At 40.7% G+C, this 27,780-nt stretch overlaps 1 protein-coding gene across 7 annotated transcripts in view; it reads left to right on the top strand.

Moving 5' to 3' along the window:
* Nucleotides 1-26,795, top strand: part of OTUD7A (OTU deubiquitinase 7A) — a 146,504-nt gene extending 119,709 nt beyond the window's left edge. For 6 of the 7 annotated variants that reach the window (XM_040601683.1, XM_040601684.1, XM_040601682.1 and 3 more), the window contains 5 exons: nt 4,723-4,850; nt 6,696-6,845; nt 13,028-13,142; nt 13,392-13,476; nt 15,441-26,795. In XM_040601683.1, the coding sequence (XP_040457617.1) occupies nt 4,723-4,850; nt 6,696-6,845; nt 13,028-13,142; nt 13,392-13,476; nt 15,441-16,871 (1,909 nt within the window). In that variant the 3' untranslated portion in view covers nt 16,872-26,795. The remainder of the gene's footprint in view (nt 1-4,722; nt 4,851-6,695; nt 6,846-13,027; nt 13,143-13,391; nt 13,477-15,440) is intronic. The other variant, XM_040601687.1, reaches the window with a different exon arrangement.
* The last annotated feature ends 985 nt before the right edge of the window (nt 26,796-27,780 follow it).

Raw genomic sequence — 27,780 nt, 5'->3', positions numbered from 1 at the left:
ACTAAGAAATAAAAATTGGAACTTAAAACACTCTTGTTACGTATGTCCTTTAGTTGATGCAGTATAGCATGTTGTTGTGCCCCACCCCCCACCCCGCCAAGAAAAGAAGGGACATGTCCCATTACTGTGCAATTTTTTTGTGTTTTACTTGAAGCTCATTGCTGAAACACTGTGTAAAGAAATCAACAGATACATTCTTACACCTACCTACAGCAGGGATTTATGCTTGCTAGTAAGCTGTGGCTGTAGTCTATGTTTGTTTTAATTTTGGAATTCTTAACCAGGGAAAGAAGAGGTTTCAGAGACGGAATGGTGGCAGATTGAGATATGAACCCAGATTTCATTCTGGTCTCACGCTTGTACCTAATCACCAGGTTGAAGAACTTGATGCGTGTCATGTTGTTTCAGTACATCTCAACTGTCTGCAGGCATTGGTCTCTTGCTCTGTGTGAATCCTGAAACTTAATCTAAACTTGGAATAGCTGTTACGAGTCTGTTGGACAAACTGAGAGTCTGGAGCGTATGTATGGCAAAGAAAAGCAAGGTTACCGTAGGGAGCGGTTTAGAAGGAAATCCAAGGACGTGAAAACAGATCTTGCTCAGAGTTCACAGGCAAAAGAGAGGAGCAGCCAGCAGATAGCCAGCTGGAGCAGCAGGGTAGGTGACTTTTCCATTTCAGCTCTTTGAGGTTTTTTTTCATTACTGGCTACAGTACAAAGTAGATTTTCCATAAGAGAGACAATCTCTTTGGAGTGCTTAGTAGGTGTCTGCTCTGTTTGGATTCGAGGTATCAGTGGTCCTGTAGGATAGACTGAGGGGGTTTTAAATTTTTTTTTCCTTTCTTGTTAAGTTGTTCTTACAATCAAGATCAATTATTTAGAGTGCCCTGGTTAAGCAGGATTCTGCAATGCAGATTTATATGCTTTTATATATGTGGATTTCATTATTTAAAAATTAACTTTACATTAACTTTTCTTAAATTTCCTTTGGTTCCATGTTATAGTAACAAAACTATTTTGTCCACCATTTTCATGGCCATGTCGTTAACATAAATAAAGATCAATGAAAAAAATGGAATGATAAGTGGATGAAAGGATGTGGCAGGTATCTCTGGGTACTTGTTAATGACAGTTTTTCGTTCTCATTAATCTTTAGGAAAATTTGTACTGAATCCTCAGCAGTTACACTGACATAATATAAGATGGCCCACCTGAATTCATGGCAATGATGAAATAAAATTGAACATTGAAAAGGTTTCCCAGAAAGGCTGTGAAGTCTTCCTCCTTGGAGGTATTCAGAAACTGTCTGGACACGGTCCTGGGCATCTGGCTGTAGGCACCCCTGCTTGAATGGGGGTGCTGGACATGGGGACCTCCAGAGATCCCTTCCAGCTGCAGCCACGGTGGTTCTTCAGAAATGAGTGATGGAAACCAGCTGTGTCATAGAAGAGAAGGATTTGAAGGGCGTGAATATGATCAAAAATAGTGAATCACGCAACTTCATGATGTGATATTGAAGGATAAAAAAGCCCAGTGGAATGCTGGACCTTGTGCAGTCAGGCTTGACCAAAGCAGCTGACCAGAGGGATGAAGGTCCTTCTGGTACAGCGGCATCGAAATATGCCTTTCACTTCTAGAAACCTCATTTACTAGGAGATGAGGAATAATTAGAGGATTTAAAGAAAAACTTTAGGACTGATAGTCTGGAAATAGAACATGAGAAGATAGGTGGAAATCGTTGTAGCATGTCATCTGGCCAGTAACATGATTCTTTTAACTTCTTTTAACTTTCTTTTAACTTTGGCTAACAAATTACTCTGAGGGTGACGTGATGGACTGCAAATGCTGAAAAGCTGAGACAGCCAACAACAGGGAGGAATTCATTAAGGAATATGAGAGAAAATTACAAAATGCAGAATTTAGTTTGAACATCAGGAAAAATTTCTTGATGAGTTTGAGTTACGGGAAGAGTGATACAGGGAAGGAGAGGTGTCTCGCTGCTTGATCAGTTTGTGTCCTGCGTCAGCCTACTGTTAATAACTTCCGTATGCTGCACTCCTGGGCTGGGATGAAAGATTTTAATGTAGACTTTCAGGGATGGGCTGGATGCCATCAGACCTGTGAGAAGGTTCCTGTATCTGTCCCACATTCTCTAGAGCAGTGCACGTACAGTTATGTTGGGTGCACTATTTTTCATATATAATGAAAATTAATGACAGGTAGTTATGGAAGTTCTCTGCACACCCAGCAATGACAGGACAATCGCTGCCTTCATTCAGGTGTGCCTGGGTGACGTTGCCCACCTTTATTTGCCTTGCCTCATGGAAGCTGTGCTCTGTGTGTTACACTTCCAAGCGGCGCTCAGCTGGGAATGACCATCTTCACTTCTGTCTGCCTCCCACAGCCTCACCGTTTTTCTGTCATCTTCCATCTAGTGTGTTCATGTCTGTCTTCTGGGCAGAGGCAACGCTTTAAGATGTGGTGGTGATATTAATGACATGAAACTTGAAAAATAGGAAAGGAGAAAACTGAAACCAAAGAGTCTATGAAATGCTTAAAAAGTCATAGAAGGGCTTGGAAGTGTTCAGCTAGAGAAGTGGTGATTTTTACAGATTTATTCTTGCAGTCTAGATAATAGGATGATCTGTTTCCTAAATGATTGACTTTATAGGTTAGCTTTCCAAAGGGGCTGGGCATTCCCATTTCCTGGAAGATTTTGGGGCTGATCCAAAGCATACTGCTGCTACCTGGAAAAATGTTTTTTATTTTTGTCATTCAAGTCAGGTTTTTACTCTTAGCTGTTTTGGAGAACCCCGTTGCCTTTAGTCATCAGCAGCATATCCCTGGAAGTCAGCAGCACATGTTCTTTAATATAAAGTTTCTCTTTTCTTGCTGTCAAATGTTTTGAGCTATCAAACTGCACTTTTTGTAAGCTTTTCGGTAAAAGAGAACATTTAAAACAAGCTTAGCAATTGTGTTTGTCTCTTCATATATGAAGAAAAGGGGGTTTTTGACATTTGTATAGGTTGGGAAAGTAAGACTGAAGTATTCAGATGAATAGGGTAGCACAGGTATATTTTAAGGGATTTAGGGATTTTAGTCCATAAATTACACTGTAAGGATTTGCCTCTCTATTCGTGCATGGTGGTTTAATGCTATTGATTTGTGTTGTTAAATGTGCACTTGTGATACTCAATGCTTTTGCAAATAGATGTATAGGTGGTAGGTGAATCTGACAGGGACTGGCTCCCTGGGTGCTTTAGAGCTTTTTAGTACTGATGTGAAAAAATTACAAATCTTGTTGTATGCATTTTTGGCTTTCCTAAATGTCTTATCTCTATGTTCTTCTAAGTAGTAGTAATGATGTAAGCTAACAGAACTTTCTCCAAGTAAGGATAATTAATTTAATAATATTTTTCCCCCCAAGATGTATATTCCGTAACAGTATCAGCCATTTGAAAGGAAGAAACAACTCTTCAGAATGCAGAAGACTTCAAGCACTCAAATTGTCTTCCAGTTATATTTTACATAAATTTTTTATTTTAAAAAAAATTCCTTCCAAGAACAGCAGGTTTTTGTCATTGTCTTAAATTACTTGCTTATTGTGAAGTTGGATGAGGATTAACTCTGTTTACACCCATGGAATATCCTCAATAAAACATTTATTTTAATCTAAAATGAAGTATTATCTCTCCACTTTTTTAAGTGCTCTCTATCTGCTCCAGCTAGATGGAGAACGGAGAGACTTATTAATTCCAGTGGTATTTGGATCAGACCCATAGAAGGCCAATGTAAAGAAAAGACTTGGGTTTCTCTGTAGTGCTGTCCTACTGTTTGAATTGTATGTTCTGCTCTCCTGCCATATAAGATATTTGTATTGATTCTTTTTATCTGTTTTCTGAAACACAAAGCTCCACTGGCAAAAATGCTTGGCCTTGTCTCACCTAACTACATCTCCATCTAGATTCCTTCTGCATTCTATAAAGAGAAATGAGAATTTTCATCTCATCTTTGGGCAAATGCTGCAGAGGAGAGGGATGATCCTGCTTCCAGATGTGCCTGTCATTTTGTTATCTGTGGAGGCAGTCAAGGTGAAATGGTTAGAATTCTGATTTTAGATGTCTGAAAGTAGGTGGCCTGTCATTGGGAAATCTAAAGGAAAATGAATCTCCCCATCTTAAAAAGATATGTTTTGGTAATAGTCAAAGAAAAAAAGCTGGTGACTTCATAAGTTACATTCCTTCTGCTCACATTGACATCGGCGTTTCTTACGCTGCCAAGGTAAACTCACCCCTGTTTGGTTCAGACGGACTAGAAAAACACCTTTCATTGTAGAGTCTGTGTGCCAAGCGTGTCACATGAAATTGCATTTTTTGTGACAAAAGCAGATTTACACCAGGAGCTTGGCTAAGACTTACCTTCTTTATTGCCATTAGGCTACCAAACAGCATCAGAAAATAATTAATTTTGCTGACTACTAAACCGGTGGTGTGGAGTCTACAAGTGAAAACATTTTCTATGTTGCTATTATATTATTTCCAAAACAATATCTTCCTTTCCAGTTTCTTGTGTTACCTATTTCAATAATTGGAAATATGTGTTTCAGAAGAGTGGGAATATGAGTGATAAGGAAGAAGAAATAGCTGCTGTGACATGTTGGTTCACTAAAGTTGCAATGGTTGGTTCAAGTTGGTTCAAAAGGTGTCAATTCTGTGTCTTCCAGAGTTGATAATTCAGAAGATCCAGTGTATGAGAGCTTAGAAGAGTTCCACGTTTTTGTCTTAGCCCATATTTTGAGAAGACCTATTGTTGTAGTAGCAGACACAATGTTGCGAGACTCAGGGGGAGAAGGTAAGAGTTCTTCATTAGAAATGTATGTACCTACATAAATTGAATTAATCATAAACTATCATAAACAAAAGAGCCAGCTGTAACACATCTGAGTGTTTAGGGGTTAGCTGCTGCCTTTTTGTGGAGGTGGGGGGAAGAGCAGAATGTTAATCCCTTTCTACTAGATAAAAGTAAAAAATACAAGATAATTATGTAAGTCTCATGGAAAACCTGTTTATCCTAGATGTTTACTATTAACTTAATAACCACCAAATTACAGAGCACAACACATTTCTTACTGGTCTGTGTTAACAAGGTTCCAATTTTGCTGTGTTATCTTAGTGCCCCTTAAAACTCTGCATAGATCTATCTAGTCTGACTTGGGAAAACTGAATTTTGAATGTGTGTAGATCGGCTTTTTGTTTGTACTAGCTCCTTTGCAGCCTCTTGTTCAAGAGTTTCCAGAATGTTTTATTCAGTTTGCACATGTGAACACACAAATGTTAGATCCGTATGTGGAACCAACTGGACAACTCTCTGAACAGGACTTGAATGATTAAATTAGTCTCTTTCACTTTTTACCGTGAACTAATAGAATACTAATTATTGATAGTATGATGCTTCACTAAAGGGGAATGATTGGTTGATTAAAGGGGGATATTCAACATGTGGTAGAGTTTACAGAAATATACTTCCACAGGGAAATGCTGGGTAATTTCAGTTTCTGTGCAAGTTGTGAACTGCCAGGTAGGGGTTGTATGGTTGCTGTCCACTCTGACAGACTCCATCACTGTTGCTCCATCTCCTCATAATTCCCCTCCGCACACTTTCACTTCCTTGACCCAATCTGATTCTGCACAGTAATAACAGTGTTTTGTTCACCACTGGCCTCATATGGACCAGCATGAGCAAGTTACCTCAGTTTAATGGTTTAATGTACAAAGTACCGGTTTTCAGAAAGACTAATAACTTTGTCAAATTTGGACAGACTCACCAAAATGTAGATCTGTGCCTCAAACTCAATGCTGTTCTTCATCCCAAAGTCTGGACACAGCAGACTCTTCAAAGAAAAAGCCTCTAGTAAAAACAGTGCATTGTTTGGGGTTACTTTTTCCTTATGCTCATTTTGGAAATATTTCAGCAACAAGGATTCATATTTTCACAGCTGAAGGAAATATGATGGGTTAGAACCAAACACATTGAGAGGATTTTCCTGCCCAAACTTGCTGTTTCTCATAATTATAAACAAGCACAGAATCTCTCAAAGCTCTGCCTTTACAGATGCAGCATCCCATTCAAATTCTATTTGTGGAATTTTTTAATCTTTCCTTATGTTCATTATATATACGTACATATACACATTCATACATATATGGTGTGATAACATGTGCGTGTGGACTATAAACATGTTTGTAATGTTTCTCATAGAAATCTGTTAATGCAAGGCACAAGCAGAGTATGTTACCAAAAGAGACGGTAGTGTATTTACTGTGGCTTATTAGAAAATATCTTGTACCTGAAAGCATTACAGGAAGGTACCAATCTGGATACATGTGTGAGAATCATTAGGATTTCATTACAAGACCTTAATATCTTTACTAGTAAACAATTAGAGCAAGAAAAATATATGTGTAAGAACAAAAAGTTTTCATTATTGTTCTTAGTATATTTTCTGATGTTTTTATGATGAAATTTTACCTGTTGTTATGACTGTTTTCTGCACTGATTACTCCACTTTAGGCTGCTCACCTGGAGCTCTGAAAATGTTGTAGCACAATTGTTACACACAATAGAACCAACATAACTGTTCTTTGACATAATTTTAAAATATACATACATATATATAAAACACATTTTTCTTTGCAGCATTTGCACCTATACCATTTGGAGGAATTTATTTGCCACTTGAAGTTCTACCTAACAGATGCCATTGCTCACCTCTTGTGCTAGCCTACGATCAGGCCCATTTCTCCGCACTTGTTTCCATGGAACAAAAAGATCAACAGAGAGAACAAGGTATGCTATAAACACGGCAGCACAAGGGTATGTGTCGAATGCAATGCACAAAGCACTTTCTGATACCTGTCCGTGTATTTATCTATCAGAAAGGAAACAATAGCCACTAAATTTTATTGCTGTATTAGGAGCCTAAGTGGTCTAATCACAAGACTGGGAGCCAAGAACTCTTCAGTCCTAATCCTTGTGCTATCACTGTCTGTCTTTGGTGCTTAAACCTTTTCTGTCAGTTCCATATATGTAAATAGGTATAATCAGAGCTACCTGCTGTGCTTCTGGGTTCTTGAAGGCATTTGTTAATTTGGGTTAGTAAAGTAAAGATTAAGTATGAGTCAGATTACTAGTGAGAAGTCTCTCTTCTAGTGTGCTAAATGCACTTCTCATTTAAAAACGTTTGGTAGAGATGTTTTATCATCTTGCTGTCTTCTGCTTTACTTCAGAACACTGCCAACAAAGTCTGACCAGGTATTTCTGTGTCAAGTTTGAGCTTCCTGTGTATGGGATTGGGAGTGACAAGAGCTTCAGGACTGGATTTGTTCCTGCATCAGTAGCCTAGGAGCTAGCTATTCCTGCCCTTGTTTGGAAGAACTGTTTGCTTCATAGTAGAATACTGTGAGATGGACTCCTATGTGTCTTTGCTCCTTTTGTTGGGAAAGGAAAAGTGTATTGCCAAAACCATGGTGAGCCTTTAGAAAAATTCAGTGCAGTTTTGCTATTAGGTATGAGTCCTCCTGGGTTTTTTCTTTTGCCTGATGACACTGCAGGGGTGTTTTGATACCATGTAAAGTAAACATGGAATGTATGCTGGTTGTTGTGATCTCCTGAGTGAATTTCATTTAGTCCTCCTTCCTAGAAAGCAATTTAGAGGCAAGTAAATATCCTTCGTTTAATTCCCTAACCCTGTGTGCATTTCATCTGATTTTGGATATATTAAACATTTGCCATGCTTGTGAGACAGTCAGTGTGATGCAGCTGTGTAAAGTAGAGAGAAAGACATTAATTAAAATGATGCAATAGAGGAAAGAAACTCTCAAACAACAGGTTTTGTTGCAGACATCTTCATGCAAGAATTTGACATGTAGTTAAGTCATCCTTCTTGGGAGGAGCACAGGGTGTTTTATATGAGGTTGTGTGAGATGGGAAACACTCTGCTAAGGGATGCAGGTGGTATTGGCAAACTTTGTGTTGGTGAAGAGGAGACTAAATCGTAAGACAGAAACAGAGAAGAAGATTGCTCTAGATGTCAGCTATTCAGTGGGAAAATCAATCCAGCCCAACTGTTGAGCCTTCAGGGGCACATAGCTCTGTCAGGGGTGTGTAGGTAGGTGCTCGGCAATAGGTCTGGCCTTTGCAGTTCACAGCAGGACACTGCAGCTGCTTCCAGCCCTTCGTCTGTAGAGGAGCGGCTCTTAGGAAAATCCTTTTCACATAGGAACCATTTCCAAAGCAGTACACTGAGGTGTGATGTGAAACGCCTTGTGAGGAATGAAAGTCTGCAAAGGAAACCATTTTAATACAATAATGTGATACGAATAAAGACAGAGTTTTGAAGAGCCTCTTTAAGGATACTGTTCCACTGTTGGTAGTTGCCGATGATACGATGCAGCCAGGACTGTAATGTCAGCGTGCCGTTAGGTTAGCAGCTCCTGCATGTATGTCTATGTTACAAATCATAGAGTTGTACAACATGCCTCTGTGTCTTTGGTCTAGGTCTTTTTAGGTCCGTTGGTGGTGAAAAATTACAATTTCTGGAGTAGGCAGTCTTGTTTCTTCCTGTCTAAGAACTGGGATTGGAATATCACTAGCCTGACAGTAACATCATTTATTTCAGGCACCTCCATCTGACTTCATACAATACTTCATTGTCACAGGTCTTACAACAGCCTATGTGTATAAATAATTTGATTGAGTACACAGACATAACAATCTCTGCAATAACTTTGCAGACAGAGTAACTGCCACCCACCAAACCTTTTGCTATTGTGCTATCCTCGAAGTGACAAGATTGACAAAAGGCAGTGAGGGAAACTACTTCTCAGTTGCTCTGACCCCACCTCTCAGTACCGTTTAAGTATGCAGCGATACACCTTGGTGCCCCCTACTGAAGCATTCCCAATATCACAAGCCGTATATTCCTGTTAATTGCAGGCTGCAAGATCTTGAGTTTGATAACAAGGTCATATACTTGATTTCTCCCACAAGTGCTATCAATAATGTTAAATATACTTGTGGTTAGAAACTGTCTTTCTGTAGGCATTTCCTACACCTGTAGTCGCACAGGAAAGGTGCTGGAAGAGAAGAAGCTCCCAAAGATCCAGCACAGCATCAGTAATGTTAAATACTGGCTTTGCTCGTGTTCAAGTTCATCCAGGTTAATTACAGGGGCTGTTGAATCAAAATAGTCAGTACTATGATCTAATTTTACATGTTTCACTGCAGGGCCTTGAATACACAGGCTTCAATTCTGTGGAACAGCGGAGAGCCCTTGGCATTAAGTCTGGGATGAAGGGAATGCTTTAGCTTTCGGCTGCCAAGCTGGTTGCTGTTAGAGACTGCAGCATCTAACAGCGACCACAGCATTGCTATTGTCCTTCAGATGCTGTGGCAGGAAATAGATTGGCACAAGGATGCTCTAATAACGCCTTATTTTTTGTACCTTGTCGGCGTAGAGATGTTGGCAGCTTTGGCACAGGGGCAGGGAGAGCCACAGTTGTTAAAGCAGAAAACACTGCACAGGTGCCACAGCACACGGCTGGATTTTGAACTGCCAGAATGCAGCTGAGAGCTGAGCACTACAGCTTCTTACAATGAGCACCTCCGATAACCAGGCTGTTCATGGCTTACAGTATTTGTACTCTGACCATGTAATGGGATGTCAGGAGCATGCCTGAATCTAGCATGCTAACATCCTCTTGTCTGAAGAGGATTTAAAACACTTTTTGATATGTCTTCTTTTTACCAGCACACAGCTGGCGTTCTGACGGCCACTGAGAGCCCTCTTGTTCTGAAACCCACAACATCTAATTAAAAACCTGTAAATACTTTTGTATTCATGCAGGCTGTATTTATGCAGGTGTTTGGGATCTTTGTTTATGGACAATAAAGAGCAGCTCTCAACTGCCCCCAGGAGTGCTTCATTGAACTTGGAGCTTGCCATGCTGCCGCGCTTTGCCATGCTGCCACGCACTGCCGCCCAGCCAGCAGTGAAATGGCTGCCCCCAGCCCATTTGCAGTAACAAGTGGGAGAGGTGTGACTGTGGTTTGTAACAGCAGCATATCAGTGTCTGTGTCAGCATTTTATTTTACTAGTATTTTCGGCACTAGTTAAATTGTTGTTCTTTCTAGAAGATGAACAATGATGCTTGAGGCATGGAGATGAGTGCTGGGAAGCACTGTGACTTGGCAGCACAGGCGGTAGTGCACCCAGCTGGGGAATGGTGTGAAAGTCCACCCTGTGCCTCTTAAAACTGCCACGGACAAACCAGTTGCTGTTACTTGTGACGTATCCCATCTGTCAGCATTAGGACTTGTAGAGTGTGTTCCAAATAGTGTCACTTCAGCTACTGAGCATCCCAACCCAAGCGTCACTGTGCTGCCACACCACAGCTGCAAGCTCCAATGTGGCTGGGCATCAGGAAGCTGCTACAGTCTGGTTTGGTTTAGAAATTCATGTGGAGGATCCTGCTCGCAGCCCTAATATTAAAGTACTCTTGTCAGGAATGTGGGGAAATCCTACAAGGAACCCCCGCTATCAAACAGAGTTCGCAGAGAGAGAGGAGGTCTCTTGCAATGAAGACAGAATTTTAAAACTCCATTATTTTAGCAGATACTTTTTGCATGAAGATGGTAGCGCTCCATTCCAGCCTCACAGTATCGCTTACCATGAGTATACAGTTTCCATTCACCTCAGAGTTTGAAAAATAATAGTTAACAAATTTCTGTGGGAAGATGGAGACAGTATAGGTCATAATGTGTGCATTAGTTAAAACAGCAGTGATATGCTACAGATAATCAGCTCTAAACTTTGTTTGGGACTTTGATATTAAGACTTCAATAAAATTATCACTAAACATTTCTAATAGGTTATTTTCAGTGTCACTAGTAACAGCCAGCTTTAAAAAAGGATTCCTTTAAAGAATTGTGTCTAAAAATTACTATTTATTGAATATGTGAAAATTCGTTAGTTTCAAGGTGTCCTTAGAAAAGGGACTCAAATTTACTTTTTGAGGTTTGCATCCCAAAGAGACAGAGTCAACTGTCTGCACAGTTCTTTGGCCCAGGCTTGCCAACATCTGCTCCCAGCTCACATTCCCAGTTCTCTGCCAGGCTGCACCTGTAAGGTCAGGTGCTACCGGAGGTGGAAGCGTTGTGTTTCACTTATTATGCTGCTCTTTTCTAAGTTGCCTTCTTCCTTTAAACAGTTGATAAATTGCACTGTAATGTCAGTTGTAAATCCAGTCAGTACTTGCTAGTAATTCAGTTAATTGGCAGGGTATGTGTTTTCCTTGTGAAATGTGATCAGTTAATTGTGTTCTCAGCTATTGTTGTTGTTGCAATAATTTCACTGAAGGCAGCAGAGTAAGCCCTCATATTACACCGATAAGTGTTGAAAAGTTTATTCAGTTGTCACCTGTGCTGTAGGTGTCTTGTGTTCTCATGCCTCAGGAGCTCGCTTTACAGTGTATTTGGAACTGCAGAGGTATCCTCTCTGGTACTTACTCACATTGAGTTTCTTTAAGGAGCTAAATTTTCTTACAATATTAATTTCTGTGCTTACATCTAACAGTGGTATCTGCAACTGATGTTGATTAATCTCCAGCTGTTCTTATATTAACTTACTTTAACACGTTCACTGTTGCCATTAATATGGGGAAAGTATTTCAAGAATTGCCTGCTATAAGCAGTAGGGGGCAACACATCCACGGAATTTGTGGAAGTTTGACCTTTTTATTTCCAGTCTGCAAAGATGACAAAATACATACATTTTCTGCGGTTATTGTCGAACTGTCTGAACCAAATACTGACTTCACTGTGTTAATCTAAAATGCAGGTTTAAAATTTCCTGCATTCTACTAGGTGAGGAACAATATTGAACCAAAAATGCTGTACCTTTGTATTAACAACAAATGTTTTCTGAACTGCAGAAAAGATTATAAACAGCATATAACCAGTAAGTGCAATTAATTTTCAATAATTCAGTGCCACGATGTTTGGGTGATTTCTCCAGGTTTTGTTGCCCTTTGGTGCTCCTGGAATGAATACCTAGGCAAAGTCCTTAAGGATCTAGTATAGAAAATTCCTTGATTGGTGTTCAGAGGAGCAGCAGTGATGAGGAAGCCACCCAGTCCTTCAACAGCTTTTGCTTTGTTTCTGATGAAATGGAAGCACGTTGCTGGCTTTGATTAAAGCTGACAGTGCTTTTCTCTTAGTTCCCTGCTGGTGCTGAATGCTCGACACTAAAATCAGAGCGCAGGCCCTGTGCTGCGTGTGAAGCGGAGTGGCACGTGTCAGAAGGCAGAGCCCTAGCGGGGAGGGAAGGGCTGGAAGAACCAGAACAGGCAGTGATGCTGGGCTGTGACAGCAGTAATGGTCTTTTCACTGCACTCAAGACAGGCCTCCAACTGACCTCTTAACACATATATATGTCAATCTGTGCATCTCGATTATGCTAATTCACAGTTTGAGTCCAAAATTGCTGTAACTACAGTTTGCTTTGTTTCTTAATGATGTTATCAATATATTTTTGTTCCTTTGGCATTTGAAAACAGAAAGATACTAAGATGAGGTGACAAAATAATTAACAAGTATGTGCATCTGTGTGAGAGGCAGTAAGAGTATTTCAACTTTCTATTGCTTTCTGCTTTTCTAATGGCTCTGTCTGTTGTGCATTACAAAATGGCAATATTGTTCTCCCAGAGGTCTCCCCCGGCCCCTCCCCCCCCAGGTAACTGTCTTTCACTCCAAGAGCAATCAGTGTATTAACCTCTCCCTCGCCTGTTCTGTTGCACAAACATCAAAACAGGGAAATGGAGCTTGGTATAAATCGTTTGTGGTGCTCTGGATGTGGCTATTCTGCAGCACACTTCAACCATTTATGCTGCTTTTCACAGCTGAATTATTTTTCATTGTTGTTGTTTTTGTCCTCCCCCTGTCCCCCTATCCTTGTGTCTTCTCTACTTCAGCGGTGATCCCCCTGACTGACTCTGAACACAAGTTACTGCCTTTGCACTTTGCGGTCGATCCTGGGAAAGACTGGGAGTGGGGAAAAGATGACAATGATAACACCAGACTGGCCAAGTAAGACCTTTCTGTAACTTTAGTGTTAAGCGTTAAAATGTCTGGAGCCATACCTGATTGAAGTACGGGGAGAGCTTCTAGCAGACAGACAGGGCTTTGTTCGTGCTCTCTGCTTACATGGCAGAGGACAGGGGTGGGTGTCCGGTGGGTGGTCACCTTCAGGCTGCTGTTACATCTCTCGCTGTTAACAAGTACTGCTTTTTCTTTCAGGCTTTTTGACTGTTTGTTCCCTTCTTTTTTCGTCCTTAGTTTGATTCTGTCTCTCGAGGCAAAGCTTAATCTTCTACACAGCTATATGAATGTAACGTGGATACGCATACCATCTGAGACACGGGTAAGGTGAACCTCCCCCTTGATCGAAACAAGAGGCGAGTTCTGAGGCGTGACAGGGTGTTGCACAGGGTGGGCTGCCTGGAGACACCTTGGTGTCCTAGCAGCAGGGACAAGTCACTCATGGCACGTCACCATTGCAGTCAGGCTTATAGATTTTTCTACTTATTTGTTTCAATAACACGGTTGCTTGGTTTTTTTGCAACTCGTACTCTGTTCTGAAATGTATTTTCTAGCTTAATCTTTCTGTTACTTATTTCAGTAGTCCGTGTAGTTCAGAAGAACCTTAAAACAGACCTTTTCTCACCATTGTTTTCTCAGAACTTTGGCTTGTTCTCCTAATGCCACTGTTAGGTCACCAGTCCCAAGTCCTTTCTCTTTCAGAGAATACATTTGCACCCCATTGGACAGCTCCCAGTTTAGAGTGGCTGACAAGAGGCCACAGACTGGCACTAAACTGGAGCCTGGTTCTTTCAGAAAGCGATTTTAGAACCATGCCCAACTGGCACCTAGTCAGCCGCAAATTTCTCTGCAAATTACATTGAATAGATTGAGGCGTTAGTCTGGAGGCAAAAGGTTGCTAGGAGAGGGTGGATGTGATTTAGACAGCCTACACAGATGGGGTTTGAAAGGAGGGAAAGAACACAAAAGGAGAAAGCATTTAACAGGCTGCAAGAGGGGGAAAATCCATTTTTCTACAGTTTCTACAGTGGTAGCTACCACGTCAGAAAAAGGAGAGGCAAAATGGTCCTGTAGTTGTAAGCTCTGAGCCTGAAATTTGTGAGAGCACACAAGCGTGCCCAGGTCCCCTTAACACTGGGTTTCTCCTTTGCCAGTTGCAGGGAGAGAGAAAGCAAGGGACACAGGCATTGAGGATTCTTCTGTGACTACTTAGTTTTACCATTTTCTTACTTACAAAGTAACAGCATTGCTCCCTGCTGAGTGCTGGGGTGCTCAGGGAATTGAGAGAGAAAGGACATTTAAGTAGCCAGGGACAAGAAGCAGGCATGCATTTCTATACTGCAAGTATATACATCTGCAGAGCTCTGAATCGTTATGGTTAGTTAAATGTTTCATATTCGTCTCTAGCAGAATTTAGCTTCATGGTGCCTGAAAGCAAGACTAAGTTTTGCAGGAGTAAATGAACACAGCCACATTTTAAAGTATCCTAGGATCCTCATTACTGCATTTTCAAGAAAGATGTTCTATTACCTTACCTAAAATATAAATTGGAACTCAGACTTCTGACGCCAGTTTTATCTGCATTGTACTTCCAGTCAGAATGAATGCACCTTATTGTATTTCTCAGTCTACTTGCTGAAGTTTAATATTTCGGGCAAGATGTTTAGCTCTGGTCTGGTGCAGCACACCTTTGATTTTCATGCACCAGAGACCTGAACAATGAAGAAACCAATTTAAATAAGTTGGGTTTTGAACACGATGAATTTTGAAATACTGCTAACGCACAGGTTTGTGTGCTGCATCCCCCTCTCAGCTTTCAGCAGAACCTCATTTCTCTTCCATCAAAATACTATCGTTTTCTTTCCATGCTCTGTCCTCCCCCCTGGCTGAGAGGCAGCCTGTGTCATAGGTGCTTCCTGCTGAAGGGCCGATCCCTGCTGCCAGCCACGCAGCGGGGCGGCACAAGCAGGGCGGCTGTGTGCCCGCATCTGCCATTGATCAGGCACTGGTTGTCACAGAACCTCTGGATGACCGACCTCTGTCCTACAAACATGCTTGAAATGAGCCAAAACCCACAGCAGGAATAAGCAAGATACATAGTCAGCACAGCCAAATGAGCTGCTTTATTTGGTGAAGAAACCAGCCTAAAATGTCAGTGCATAAATTTAAAAGTACATTTGAAATCAGTGTCAAAATCTATAGTGGATTTGGGGGAGGGGGGGCGTTGCACCAAGTCCCTGTGTGAAACTGATTTTGCGGTATCTAATTATAATTACTTTTCCATAGCAGGCCCCTTTGGCTCAACCAGAATCCCCTACAGCTTCAGCTGGGGAAGACGTTCAGTCTCTGGCTGACTCAATGGACTCGGATCGAGATTCCATCTGTAGTAATTCCAACGGCAATAATGGCAAAAACAGTAAAGAAAAAGAAAAGGACAAACAGAGAAAAGATAAAGACAAAACCAGGACGGATTCAGTTGCCAATAAAATAGGAAGCCTCAGCAAAACCCTGGGAATTAAACTGAAAAAGAATATGGGTGGTCTTGGAGGCCTGGTGCATGGCAAAATGAGCAGAGCCAATTCAGGGAATGGAAAAAATGGTGACACAGTAGAGAAGGTCAAAGAGAAGAAGTCCAAGTCTCGAAAAGGGAGCAAAGAGGAATCGGGACAGTCGGCGAGCACTTCTCCATCTGAAAAGACCACTCCATCTCCGACTGACAGAGCTAGCAACTCACCCACTGAGAAGGTGAACACTAAGTCCTTTGATAAGCAGTCTGACCCATGGAAGTACAGCACTGACGTGAAACTCAGCCTGAACATTTTGAGAGCTGCCATGCAGGGCGAACGAAAGTTTATTTTTGCTGGCCTTCTTTTGACCAGTCATAGGCATCAGTTCCACGAGGAGATGATAGGCTATTACCTGACCAGCGCACAGGAGCGTTTCAACGCAGAGCAGGAACAGAAGAGAAAGGATGCTGAGAAAAAGGCTGCACTGAATGGGTCATCTAGCAGGAAACTGGAGCCAGAAGCGTACTCAAAAGAAAAATTAGAAACGTCTCCTCAGGATAGGGCATCACCCGTCTTGCCTCAAAGCCATACAACTCAACTGGTTTTAAAATTTAAAGATCGCACTAGTCCCACTCCTGGGTCATTTTCTTCGCCTAGTAATGGTGCTAAGAAAAGTGGACCCATTCCGGTATCTGCCCACTATAGCCATACGCCACCTGTTCAAAGGCAAAGTGTCATCCATTTGCATGATGTCAACTCCAAGCCATCGAGCTTCCAAGATGATACCTACAAGCCAGTGGTTGGCACCTTAAAAACCTGTGCCACCTATCCCCAACAAAACAGATCACTGTCTTCTCAGAGCTATAGCCCAGCCCGGATATCCGGGATCCGTACGGTGAACACGGTGGAATCGCTGAGCTATGCCATGCCTACCGAACACAAGTCTCAGACATACACAAATGGATTCAATACTGGTGATATTAGAGACTGCTTAGAATATGCTGATGAGGATGCTCCTCAGACCTGGTTGAACAATGATAAAAATCAAGGCAGAAGCACAGTTTGCCCAATATATTCCATCCAGCAGAACCGCTGTAAGAAGGAGAACTGTTCCTTTTATGGTCGGCCTGAGACTGAGAATTACTGTTCGTACTGCTACAAAGAAGAGTTAAAGCGCAGGGAGAGAGAAAGCAAGGGACACAGGCATTGAGGATTCTTCTGTGACTACTTAGTTTTACCATTTTCTTACTTACAAAGTAAACAGTGTTGAATTGCAGTAAAAGGAATCCTTAAGAAAAGAATAAAGGATTGATGAGTAAATAGTGTCTAGCTTTTCGCTTTTCCGGGGCAATGAGGAAATAATAGGATTAATTTATCATAAAAAAAGTATTATTTTCCATTTTGTCGGTGTCTTTTTTACATACACTGGTAAGCTGAAGGGTTGTTTACTCCTTTGTCAGTGCTGTGTATATGTTTGGTCAAAAATTTACTAATGGTGCCTGAATTTACACTGACATCACTCAGGTAGTAGAATGATAGGGAAAAGTCATAATACCGGAGATGTGGTGTTGTAGTAGGGTAGTATCTGCCTTGCAGACATTTGGAATTCTATAGCTATTATGAGAGTATTTTTTCCTCAGTAAAACCTAAATTTTTCATAGCCTTTTTTTTTCAGGAGGGTAGTGATTTTGCATACTGCACATTTTTAACACGGCAGCATATTGCATTGCTACTAATGTTTGTACTCATTTCAGTCTAAAGTTGAATGATTCTGGGAAAATGGGAGTGAAAGGTCTGAATTCATGAGGGCTGTTAGCCCTTTTTTATTTTAAGTTCTTACCAGTTATTTCTACATTTCCATAAAAAGGTAGAATGAGCCAATTTTATTTGTACTGAGTATTTCAACGGGTTTTATAAAAAATATATGATGACTTGCAAGACTTCACGTCACAAAAAATCTCCATATAGTATAGTTTTGGGCACCTGAATTTCAGTAGTATTTCCATTTCTGTTAAAATTGAGAGGCGTTAAATGAAAATCCAAAAATCTTATTAGATTTGGATAATTTGGTGACCAGCTAGGAAAGTTAGGATCATTTTAGAGCTGAATGAACTGCTTGTCAAAACAAAGGTATTGCACCAATTGATTCTCTTAGCCATTGCATGAATTTAATCATTATTTATTCCTTTCTCAGCATTATTGAGTGATAAGTTATCGCAAATATAACTACTTCTTGATGTTTCTTGGAAGTCTGGTGGCTCCATCTATTTTCTGAGTCTTCTCCTAGAGTGAGTTATGTACCCCGCAGGAGGTTCCAAGATGGCTATAAAGTATCTCCAGTATGAATTGCAACTCCTAGCACATGTTTGCACAAGTCTGATACCCAGATATTTACAGAAGTATCTGCAATATTTTTGGAAACAAAACTTTGCTCATAGAAACATTTCTGTAAAGCAGACACTGCAAATACTGGTAAAGTATGTGTATGACGTTAGGAAGTGTTCTTCAATATAGTACTCGCCATTTTTGCACCTCTCCATCACCAACTGGTGTAATGTAGTAAGAACAGATCTTTAGCCTTGTTGCACTTGTAAGCAATGGCTCATTTACTGTCTACCTATTTTTTTTTTAAAAAAAAGAACCCTCACTTTCCAGAAATAGGTGAAGTGCTGCCTCCAAGACCGATTACTCTGCCACCTGAAGATGCAGAACATGAGTTCTGCCTTAATTGCTATGGAATAGCACTTTTCTGGCCTGCACAGGAAAGATTCTTTGCCAAACAGTCTTTGTTCCTGATTCTTTGCTGCTGTAGCCCAGTTTTTACTCTTGACGCAGGCTCCACCACTTCCCTTGCTTACAGTTAATCCTAGTGAGCCTTGAAACCAAGCCTGAAGTAGTCTGTGAAACAAGATACACAAATTTATGCTGACATGTGCTGGCTTTCAGGAAAAGCACATAAGCTTTTGCTAATGTCCCACTGAAATCTGTGCAACTGAGCACGTACTTCAAATTTACCATATCTTTAGGTTTTCTGCTGAGTGGGATATTTAAAGAATCATTTCAAAATAAGTCCATTAGCCACTCCTAAAAATAAAAGCCACGGTCTGTGCCGTGAATCCAGACCTGTACTTTGTATTTCTTGCCATTACTGACTGTTACTGAATTCGCATTCCTTCACAAGAGGGAGGTATCGGTGCACGTAATGAGAGGGGAAAGCTCCGTGTGACTGCTGTCCCTCAGGTAAGCGCACTCTAAACCCTGTGCCTCCGGCCGCGCGCACTGGTCACCAGTGCCTGTTTTGGTTAAGGGTGGTGGTTACCTGCTGGTTCTCGTCAGAGAAATCCGGTTGCAGATCGTGCTAAACCAAGCCAGATCGCGTTAAAGCACAACAAATGGCATACTTATTTGTGTTTGTTGCTGAGACTGAGGAAAGTGGCAGGATAGAACTTCAAGAAAAAAAGAAATATTTAAGAATTCATAGAGCGTTAGAGTAGCAGTAGCATTTGATACTCTGAGAATTGCTTCTATGTAAAGTGCTTAAGAAACCCTACGTTAGCAGCCAGCTACACCAGCCCGTGTATTTGTCAGCTGTATCTGTTCTGAATGAGGGGAAAAGTAACAGCACGTATGTAAAAATAAGCCATTACCATGTGAATTTGCTGTTTCCCATTTTTCAAAAGAGTTGTTCCTATGGTATGTTTTTAAGATCCACTGCTCGCAAAAGAAAGATTTACAGCTGGACAATATTTAGATAAATTACTCTGTTCTATATTATTGAATAGACTGTACCTGTATGTTAGATTATTTTGAAAAATTAACTGGTCTTCTGAATAATAATAGGCTTGTCTGTGTAGGGTACCAAGCTTTAGTATTTCACTATCATCGTCAAGTCACTCAGATATTTCCATAAATATATACCACTACTGGATTGCACATTTTTAAATATCTGTTATATGAAATACTGACAGAACACTTTTTAGTTGTATCTGTTTCCTCAGAATACTCCTCTTGGTATATCTTTGAATAATTTGCTTAATATTGCTGTTTTCTTTTAGAACTGTCTTCAAATACCCCACTATTCTTTTGTCCCTTAATATCTGATACTGTAAAGAAGCTGCAGGCCTACAATGCAATTTGCCAGTTAAATTCTACCCACCTTTTCCTAGTAATTGTCCTCTTTTCTGGATAAGTAATACTGTGATTTTTTTAAAAAATATTTTTAATTATTTTTTTTTATTATTATTTCTGAGGTATTTGTGGCAGTCGTCTAAAGAAGATCCCATAGCTGGTATTGAACAGTCCAAACATGCAGAAACAGTGCCTCCTCCTGAGGAAGGGATTGTCCCCCTAACCGAAGAGCCTAGCTATGTGAGGACATTTTCTACCTATTTTTTCCCAGAGGGAATCCCCAATTGCTCATGACTTGCAATCACCAGCACTGGAAGAAATTGTGTCATTCCTCAGCTAGGTATAAGAGGGAATAACCTTCAAGTGTATTTTTCTGTTGCACTAAATGGCTAACCTTTGACTGCTCTTTTGGTTTATTTTTCCTTACATTGAAAGCTATATGTAGCCCACAGGCCAGCAAGCCCTTTTCGGTGCCTGGTCTGCCCTCTCTGTACCTTCCAGAACTTAGTCCCAGCTGTACAGAACTCAGTTTTAGTTTTGCAGGACCCTGTTTGTTTCTTCTGTTAGCTCAGGTGGCTGCAAGACACGTGTATTTTTGCAGTTGCATGTGCTTTTCCCCCCTCTCTCTCCTTGACAGGGATTCAACAATTTTCACTGTTGTCCGGATCTCAAAAGCACGGACTAGATCCTGGGTAGGCTGCACCTTCCCAGAACAGAGCCAACATCACCGGGAGATATTTAGGTTGGAGGAAGCTGGATTTTTTTTTAGTCTGTGAATGTACAATTTTTCTAATTTAAAAAAGGCTTAAACCAATTATGCAAGTTTTTTACGTTGTTCATAAACTCTGATACAAAGGTCTGTTTGTAACAGAGGACACCTGTAATACATAATGGGTTTCAGTCACACTTTATATTAAAGTTCCATTTGAAATGCTTTATAAAGAGTTAATCAACTATTGCTAGATTTTACAAGTATTTTTTCAAATGTGGCTATCAGTTGTAGCATACGGCTAACAGGCAGCTCATTCAGAAGAAGGTGGCGCAGATTATCGAAGGTAACTTCAGATATTTTGGATTTTAAAACAGTTGATTAACCTTCTGTTATTATGGTTCATTACGCTTTATAAATGCGATGGAAATACAGTGTGTGGCCCAGCTTTAGCAATTAGTTCCTACTTCCTAGGTCAAAGGCAACATTAAAGGCATCAGTGAAAGGAAGATGCTGTCCTTGGGGAGTTCCGTGTTCCTTGTTTCTTAAGAAGTCTAAGTAGGCCAAGTGAAGTCTTCAGAGTCATCTTTTCTAAAGCCACAAAGTTGATGATGTAAGCAGTGTTGCTTGGCACGGCGTTGAGGAGGGATGCTAACATGGGTTTGCGTGCCATGTGGCTGCAGATCAGGGCAGTCTGCGGAGGCCGTAGCAATCCTTGCATGTATCGGCATATTCAGGGTCATCTACTTCTCGTGTGGTGGAGGTGTAGATATCAAAAAATCCACAGCACAGATCTGACAAAAAAATACTGCCCTCTAACTCTGATTCTGCAAACAGTTAAACTGGTGCTTAACTTCACCGCACCCTGACATCAAGGAGACTGCTTTTTTTCAGAAACTTCGTGTAACTGTTAAGAAAAAGCATAAATGTTTGTGGGATCCAGGCCTAGGCCTTTAGCCGGTGTTTGCTCCCCTCGGGCTGCCTGGTGTTACTCTTCCAGTGAGAGAACCGATGAGGATTTTGCCCGAGGAGGCGAGAGGAGCCTTCGGCCTCTCTGGGCTGGCCCTGCTGCCCTCTGAAATGGGTGGGCAGGGTGCCCCCAGCAGTGGGCCCTGCCGTCAGGCCTCCATGGCACGCAGGCGCCTGCAAGCTGGACGTGAAAGCAGAGTAGGAGCTAGTAAGGGAGTAGGGTCTCCGTAACGCTGGGAACGTTTTGCACAGGCCGAACCCCGTATGTTAATAGAAACCACAATAATCTTCAATAAACACAGGTCCAGAGAAGCAAAATAACTGGTGGTGATTGTAGATGGCTTTTCAGCTTAGGGTATTTGATGAGTATTTGTTTTAGGGTATGGCAGCTCGCGCAGAGGATCGCGAACAGTATATAGCATGGAGCTAAAATTATTTCAGTAACAGACAGTAGTACCTGTTTTAATTTGCACATTAAGTTCCAGTGTATATGACTAAAATATTATATTGTTAAAAATGAAAGGAAACCAATAGAGGTGTTTGTAAGTATGTTCTGTTTGTAGACAAGGCTGTATTATGTTGGAATTTTACAAGCCAAGTTTAAATTGTAATATAGAAATTATTTTTATATTATTTTCAAAATATGCTACAGAGCAATATTTTGCACCTTTATTATAAACAGGGTCATCATTTTAGTAGGTTACCTTCAGAAATGCTGGTAGAAATTAACCGTGAAGAAAGCTTTGTAAATGTACTTGTTTCTAACTGCTCTGTCTGTTGTGCACATCTATATCTAATGCGCGTTGAATATACAATTTTTTTTCAATTGAAAAGCTTTAAATTTTTCTTTATATATTTTGGTACAACACTGTCCCTCCCTATTCAATTCCATTCTTCTTTCCAGTCCTACCAGTCACCATTTTTCTAAGCAGCTTCTGAATAAATGTTCATCTGGAAAGTTTTCTTGACAAATGAAACATTTCTGCACAGATATTGATTGATTTAAGACATTCATAATACACCTTGGATCCACTGGAGTAGGATTACTTTTCTTTTAAAAAAATAATAAATCAGAGATTTATTATTCCTTCAGAGTGAAAATCAAGCATTAATAACCAGTGCAACCATTTAACATCTGTGGGAAGAAAATCACTCTAGATCATAGAAAAGTCATCCTCTAATTGGCAGGTTCATTGTGTCTTAATATATATCTAATATGCATTTTATTCTTGCAGATTAAAGTGTTCAGATTTTATTTCTTCTTAGTTCTTTGTACTGTACATATCAGTTACTGATGATCTGTGCAAAAAAGACTTTGCAAACTATGTGTAACGTTAAGCTAGGAGTCAGTGTAGTTTTTAAAATTCCATAAATTTTGTGGTTTAGTTTGTTGGGGTTGGTTTGTTTATTTAAGAATTACTATTAAGGTATGTACTGCAACCAAAATTCTCAAGTCTGGGTGCCTAACTAACGTTAAGATTCTGCATCTAGGTTTCTCCTAATAGAGTGGGTTTAAGGTGTGCTGAGCATCAGTTTCTGTGGGAGGAAAAGTTCTTTCTTGGTTTCAGAAAATCAAGTGAGCATTACTCCAGCACACGTTCAGGGCTTTCCTTTGTAAGTCTACACTTCTTTTCAGTCAATGGAATTTACATTTTCTCTTTAGTGATTTTCCACGTGTGAACAAATAATTTGGCTTATTCATAAAGTGATTGCTTGCCTTGTACCAAACCACCACATACCCGTCCATTTAACTGTTGCATTCATAGTGGGGCTAGTGCGTTCCACCGACCTGGGGGGATTATGAGACCTTTTCTTCTTGGATATCCTGATGGCTCTGTTTTGATTATTTGATTTTCCTCTGAAATGAATGTGCTGTTCTGACTGCTGGTTAATGTCCCATTACCTGAATGCACGTACTGTACCAAGAGGATTGAAATGGCTGATGCACATTTGCACTGCGGAACACATGATATGGGTAAAAGCCACCATGTTCCAAACAGCCTTAAAATTACGACTCTCTGGGGACTGATAGTCACTTAACTGGATGCAGCCTCTGTCCCAACTGCTTCATCTAACCATGGCTGTAAAACACTAGCCTCTGTCGTCTGTGTAACTGTTTTGTATTCATCTGAATAACCTGCCATCTTGAAGGCTTTTTTCCTTTAAAAATTTGTAATTCTTTGACAAGTGTCATTGTGTCAGGAAACCTTACTCAAAAGAGGAGATAAGATGTAAAATTCGAGAGATAATGGTAGCTAGCGGAGTAACCATGGCACCAAAATGCTGAAAAGAGGGAAACCAGTGAAGATGTATCAAAACTTATTTCCTGTCAAGTCTGGAAGTTTTGTAGAGGCTGTATTCTCAGAAAAAAAAAAAATATTTTGCCAATCATCTCTGCATCTAATGTAGTCTCTTACTTTGTGGCAGAGGTTTGCTGTTGGGGAAGAAAGGAGAGAAAAATGGCAAGTTTTCTTCCCTTCCTAAATAAAGCAATTTCTACTCTAGTGGCAGTCATCTGAGATTGCAAAAATATAATCCAGTGTTAGAACTAAACAGTGCCTAACTCCTGTGAGTTGTGTATTTTATTTTAATTTTGCCCCTTTCAAATGCTCTTTTAAAATAAAAAAAAAAAGGGGGGGGGGTGAGGGGAAGTTTAAAGAATAAGCTTGTAGGACAGTTACCCAGTTCTTCCTTTTTTTCACATGCAAATTCCATATAAGCTTGAAAATGGAGTTACACTGGAGTTGCACTTCCCCTCTCAGGCAAGTTGAGAGGTAAAAGCTACATTTTTAGGCAAAAACCCATGTAACTGCTTTGCCACAGAATAAAATTAGAACGCCTTGGCCCAGGAGCTTTGCCTGGCAGTATGTTGGGAGCTGGAGAGCCACGGCCAGCCTGGCCGAAACAGAGCAAGCCTGGTCATTCTTGCCTTTAGAACAGACAGTTAGTCCTGGCCCGTGGCGTCTGAGCAGTGTCTTTGCAGTAAAGATGGAGCAGAACACTGCCTTGTCACTTGCACCAGGTTTAAGTAACAGAAAACCTTTTCCCTGTGCTTTTAGTTAAAATATGCAGGAGGATGTAGCAGCAAAAGATGGCACCTTGGGCTCAGAGAATGCCCTGCATCTCCTTTTCATGGGCTTGCAATCAGGTATGAATTGAAACGCAGCCATGTGGGCGTGACAGAAGCGCTCTCATCTCTGAACTTTGCAAATTGTGTGCACTTACGTTTTAATACTAACAGAAATATAGCAATGGTTTTATCGTTTATTTGCTCAAGGTTCTGAGTACTGTAAATATGGCCTTTGTGTACTGCACACAGTACGTGTCCAGGACAAACGATGCTTTTGCCTCGGAGCTGCTCAAAGAGCTTTGCATGCACATGATACCTGTCTCTGTTCAGTCACCATAAACCAAGGAGAACAAACGGGATTTAAGCCTAGATTAAATAATTCATGGAATTAGCCACCAACCATAGTATTCCAGGCCAGCTTTGACAGCTTTGTATAAAACTCTATCCCAATGATCTAGTTGAGGTTTGTGCTCTTTCCCAGGCAGGAGCAGTTACTTCTGCGTCTTTTCCAAGCCTTACTCTGCTAACTCCTTGTTGCACTTGTGATCTGCTGGTCTTCTCATGATTCAGCTGCAAAGCAGGTTTTCAAATCTGCATAGACCTCTTGTCTGTTACTGGAGTCCATCTAGAGCTTTATTTTGTGTTCAATTGTAAGACACAGAATACTGTTATAAACTTGTCCTAATGCCTTGACGTTGACGGTTGCGTGGCTGAAAGACTTTGTTCTCCTTGGAAGGCCTCGTTCTTCCTCGTTGATTCTTGTGACTGACATCTTTGTATGGAAGAAGCTGAATGAAACACTGAAAATGTCAATGCTGTTTACATGTATTTCTGCCATGTGGTGTAGTTTATCTTTTTTGTTACACAATTTTGTGTTGTTAAAACTCAATGCCTCTCAGATATGGACGAATCTTGAAGGATAGTCTGAATTATTATACACAAAAGGTATATGTAGCTAATTCATTGTAACTTTACTATTACTGTTGTATAATGTGCCCTCCCCAAATTGTTTATTTTTTTTGCTGTTGCTAACATTTTCCCTTTCATCTTCTACTTCCTTAGACAAATTCTAAAGCTCTTTGTCCTTAAAGCCTGTGGTAGATTTTCCAATAAAGATTTGGCTTTCTTAGCTCAGTTTGCATATAGAGTGGCTTGTCTCCCCAGTCAGGAATTAAAATAACACAGATGTCACACCCGTAGTTTACAGCAGTTCATTTACTCCTTAACTGAGTCTTTGTTCAATTATAACCAAAGCTAATTTTATGAAGTTTAAAAGATCAGGACAGGTAATGTGACACTTTCTAATAACCTAGCAAACTCAGCATTTTTAAAAACGTAGAAATGGTACAATGAACATACTTGTACTTGAAGTCCGTGTTTCAAAGATGGACAGTAGCTGGGTCTCACTGAGGCTCAAGTAAATGTTAATAAGGAATAAAGCAAGTCTCACTGATTTTTGTTGGCTAAGAGTTCAGCTTCTTGGTAGTCGTACCATCCTCATTTTCCAGAGTCTGAGTCTGAGTTTCCTGTTGTCTTCTATAAGTTTATACTGTTTTAGCAAAGATTGATTTATGATTTCAATAAACAAAATGATAGATATACCAGAAACTTATTTAAAGCTGAAGTGACTTTTCAGGTTTCTCTGTATTTGACCATTTTCATGCAAAACTTTTACCCCGTATGAAAGGAGTGAATTTTTATTTTCCTATTCCCTTCCCTATTTGCAATTTAAAGACATAATTGGTTGCAGTCACTTTCATCTGCACACAAAACAGCTGATAATTTTTAAGCTGACTGCCATGTCATGTTTAAACCCATGGTTCAAAAGAAACCAGGAGCATTAATTAATGTTAAAGGATAATGAATTTTTTTTGTTGTGAAAGGTGTGAGTTCTTGAGAACTTTTTCTACATGCAGTTTTCATTCAAATTAAATTTAAATGTCATTTTTAATCTGATCCATACTTCGACAAAGATGATGTGTAAGAGCTGTTTTTAGCAGTTGGATTGTTACTTTGTAAAGTATTAAAGCACTAAACCAATTTTTGCAATAGGTAGTAAAACTTGCTTTTGTTTTGAAAAACTTCCAGTTATAACTGTCGCACTTTTTATAGCAGAACTGTATTTAATTTCTTTCTTTTATGAAAGATTACTCAAAGTAACTGATAGCTCTGTAATCCGTGTGAATTGGCTTCTCCATTATTTGAAACTGAGAGAAGCTATAATGCCTATCCAATAAAATTAACTTATTTCTAAAGTATTTGTTTGCTTGAATTCTTGTTTGTGCTTTTTGTGTGCTCTCCTCAGTGTTATGCTGGGGAAACACCGCAGCCTGGAAGGGAAGCAAGGGGCGAGGGGCACGCCGTGAACTGCGGGTGGGGGATAACCGGGACGTCGCTGGCTCCCGTCCTGCAGCTGCCAAGTCCACTCAGTTTGACTTCAAGGTCTGCATGAGGTGGGTCACCGACAGTCTGAGGCAAAAGCCAGACATGAGGCACTGCCAGGCCTGTTCAGCTTTTGTTTCTACAGTGTTCCCAGTTCCCGGGTTCCGAGGGCACAAGGACCCCCTGTGCCATGCCACGGGCTGGGCTGTGACCTACCACCCTCGGGACATCCATGCCCATGCTGTCAGGTGGCAGCCAGGGCATTTGTCAAACATCTCTTGGTGAACTACAGTGTTTCGTTAGAAAAATCCCGAGTGCTGAAGAAGTCATATTAACCCATGGTAAGTTGTGCCAACAGTTAAGTAACCATTTTTAAAAACCCTTTTATTTCTAACCTGAATTTGCCTGACTCTGGTTTCTGCCTTTGGGTCTCATTTCCCCCCTGTCTGACGGAGGAGCTGCCCTCCAGCTGCTTGTGCCCTCTGGCGGGGCTGTCCCTTAACCTCTGTGTCAGGCTGAGCGGGTTGTGCTTTCCAAGGCCATTGCAAAGGCGTAATTCCAGTTCGTGGAGCGTAATCCTTCTCATGCCTGTGCTACAAGCCTTCTCCAGCCTTTTAACCCCTCCTTGATCTGTAGATACCTGAATTAGACCGAAAGCTCTCTGTGAAACACACGCCAGCTCCACCGAGAAGGAATCCAGGCAGAGACGGTCGCAGGCTCCGTTGGACTGCCCCTCTGCTGAATGTGCCACCGCTCCTGTGGAAGAATCGACATTTTTTTCAGCATAAGTTTATTCCCTAATTGAAATGATTGTCTGTTCATTCACAAAGATGTCTCCACTCTTTCTGGCTGTAAGACGTA

This window comes from Falco naumanni, chromosome 7 (genome assembly GCF_017639655.2).
Source record: "Falco naumanni isolate bFalNau1 chromosome 7, bFalNau1.pat, whole genome shotgun sequence".
NCBI lineage: Eukaryota > Metazoa > Chordata > Aves > Falconiformes > Falconidae > Falco > Falco naumanni.
Note: the sequence above shows the minus strand (reverse complement) of the source record. Positions and strands in the feature narration are given on the sequence as shown.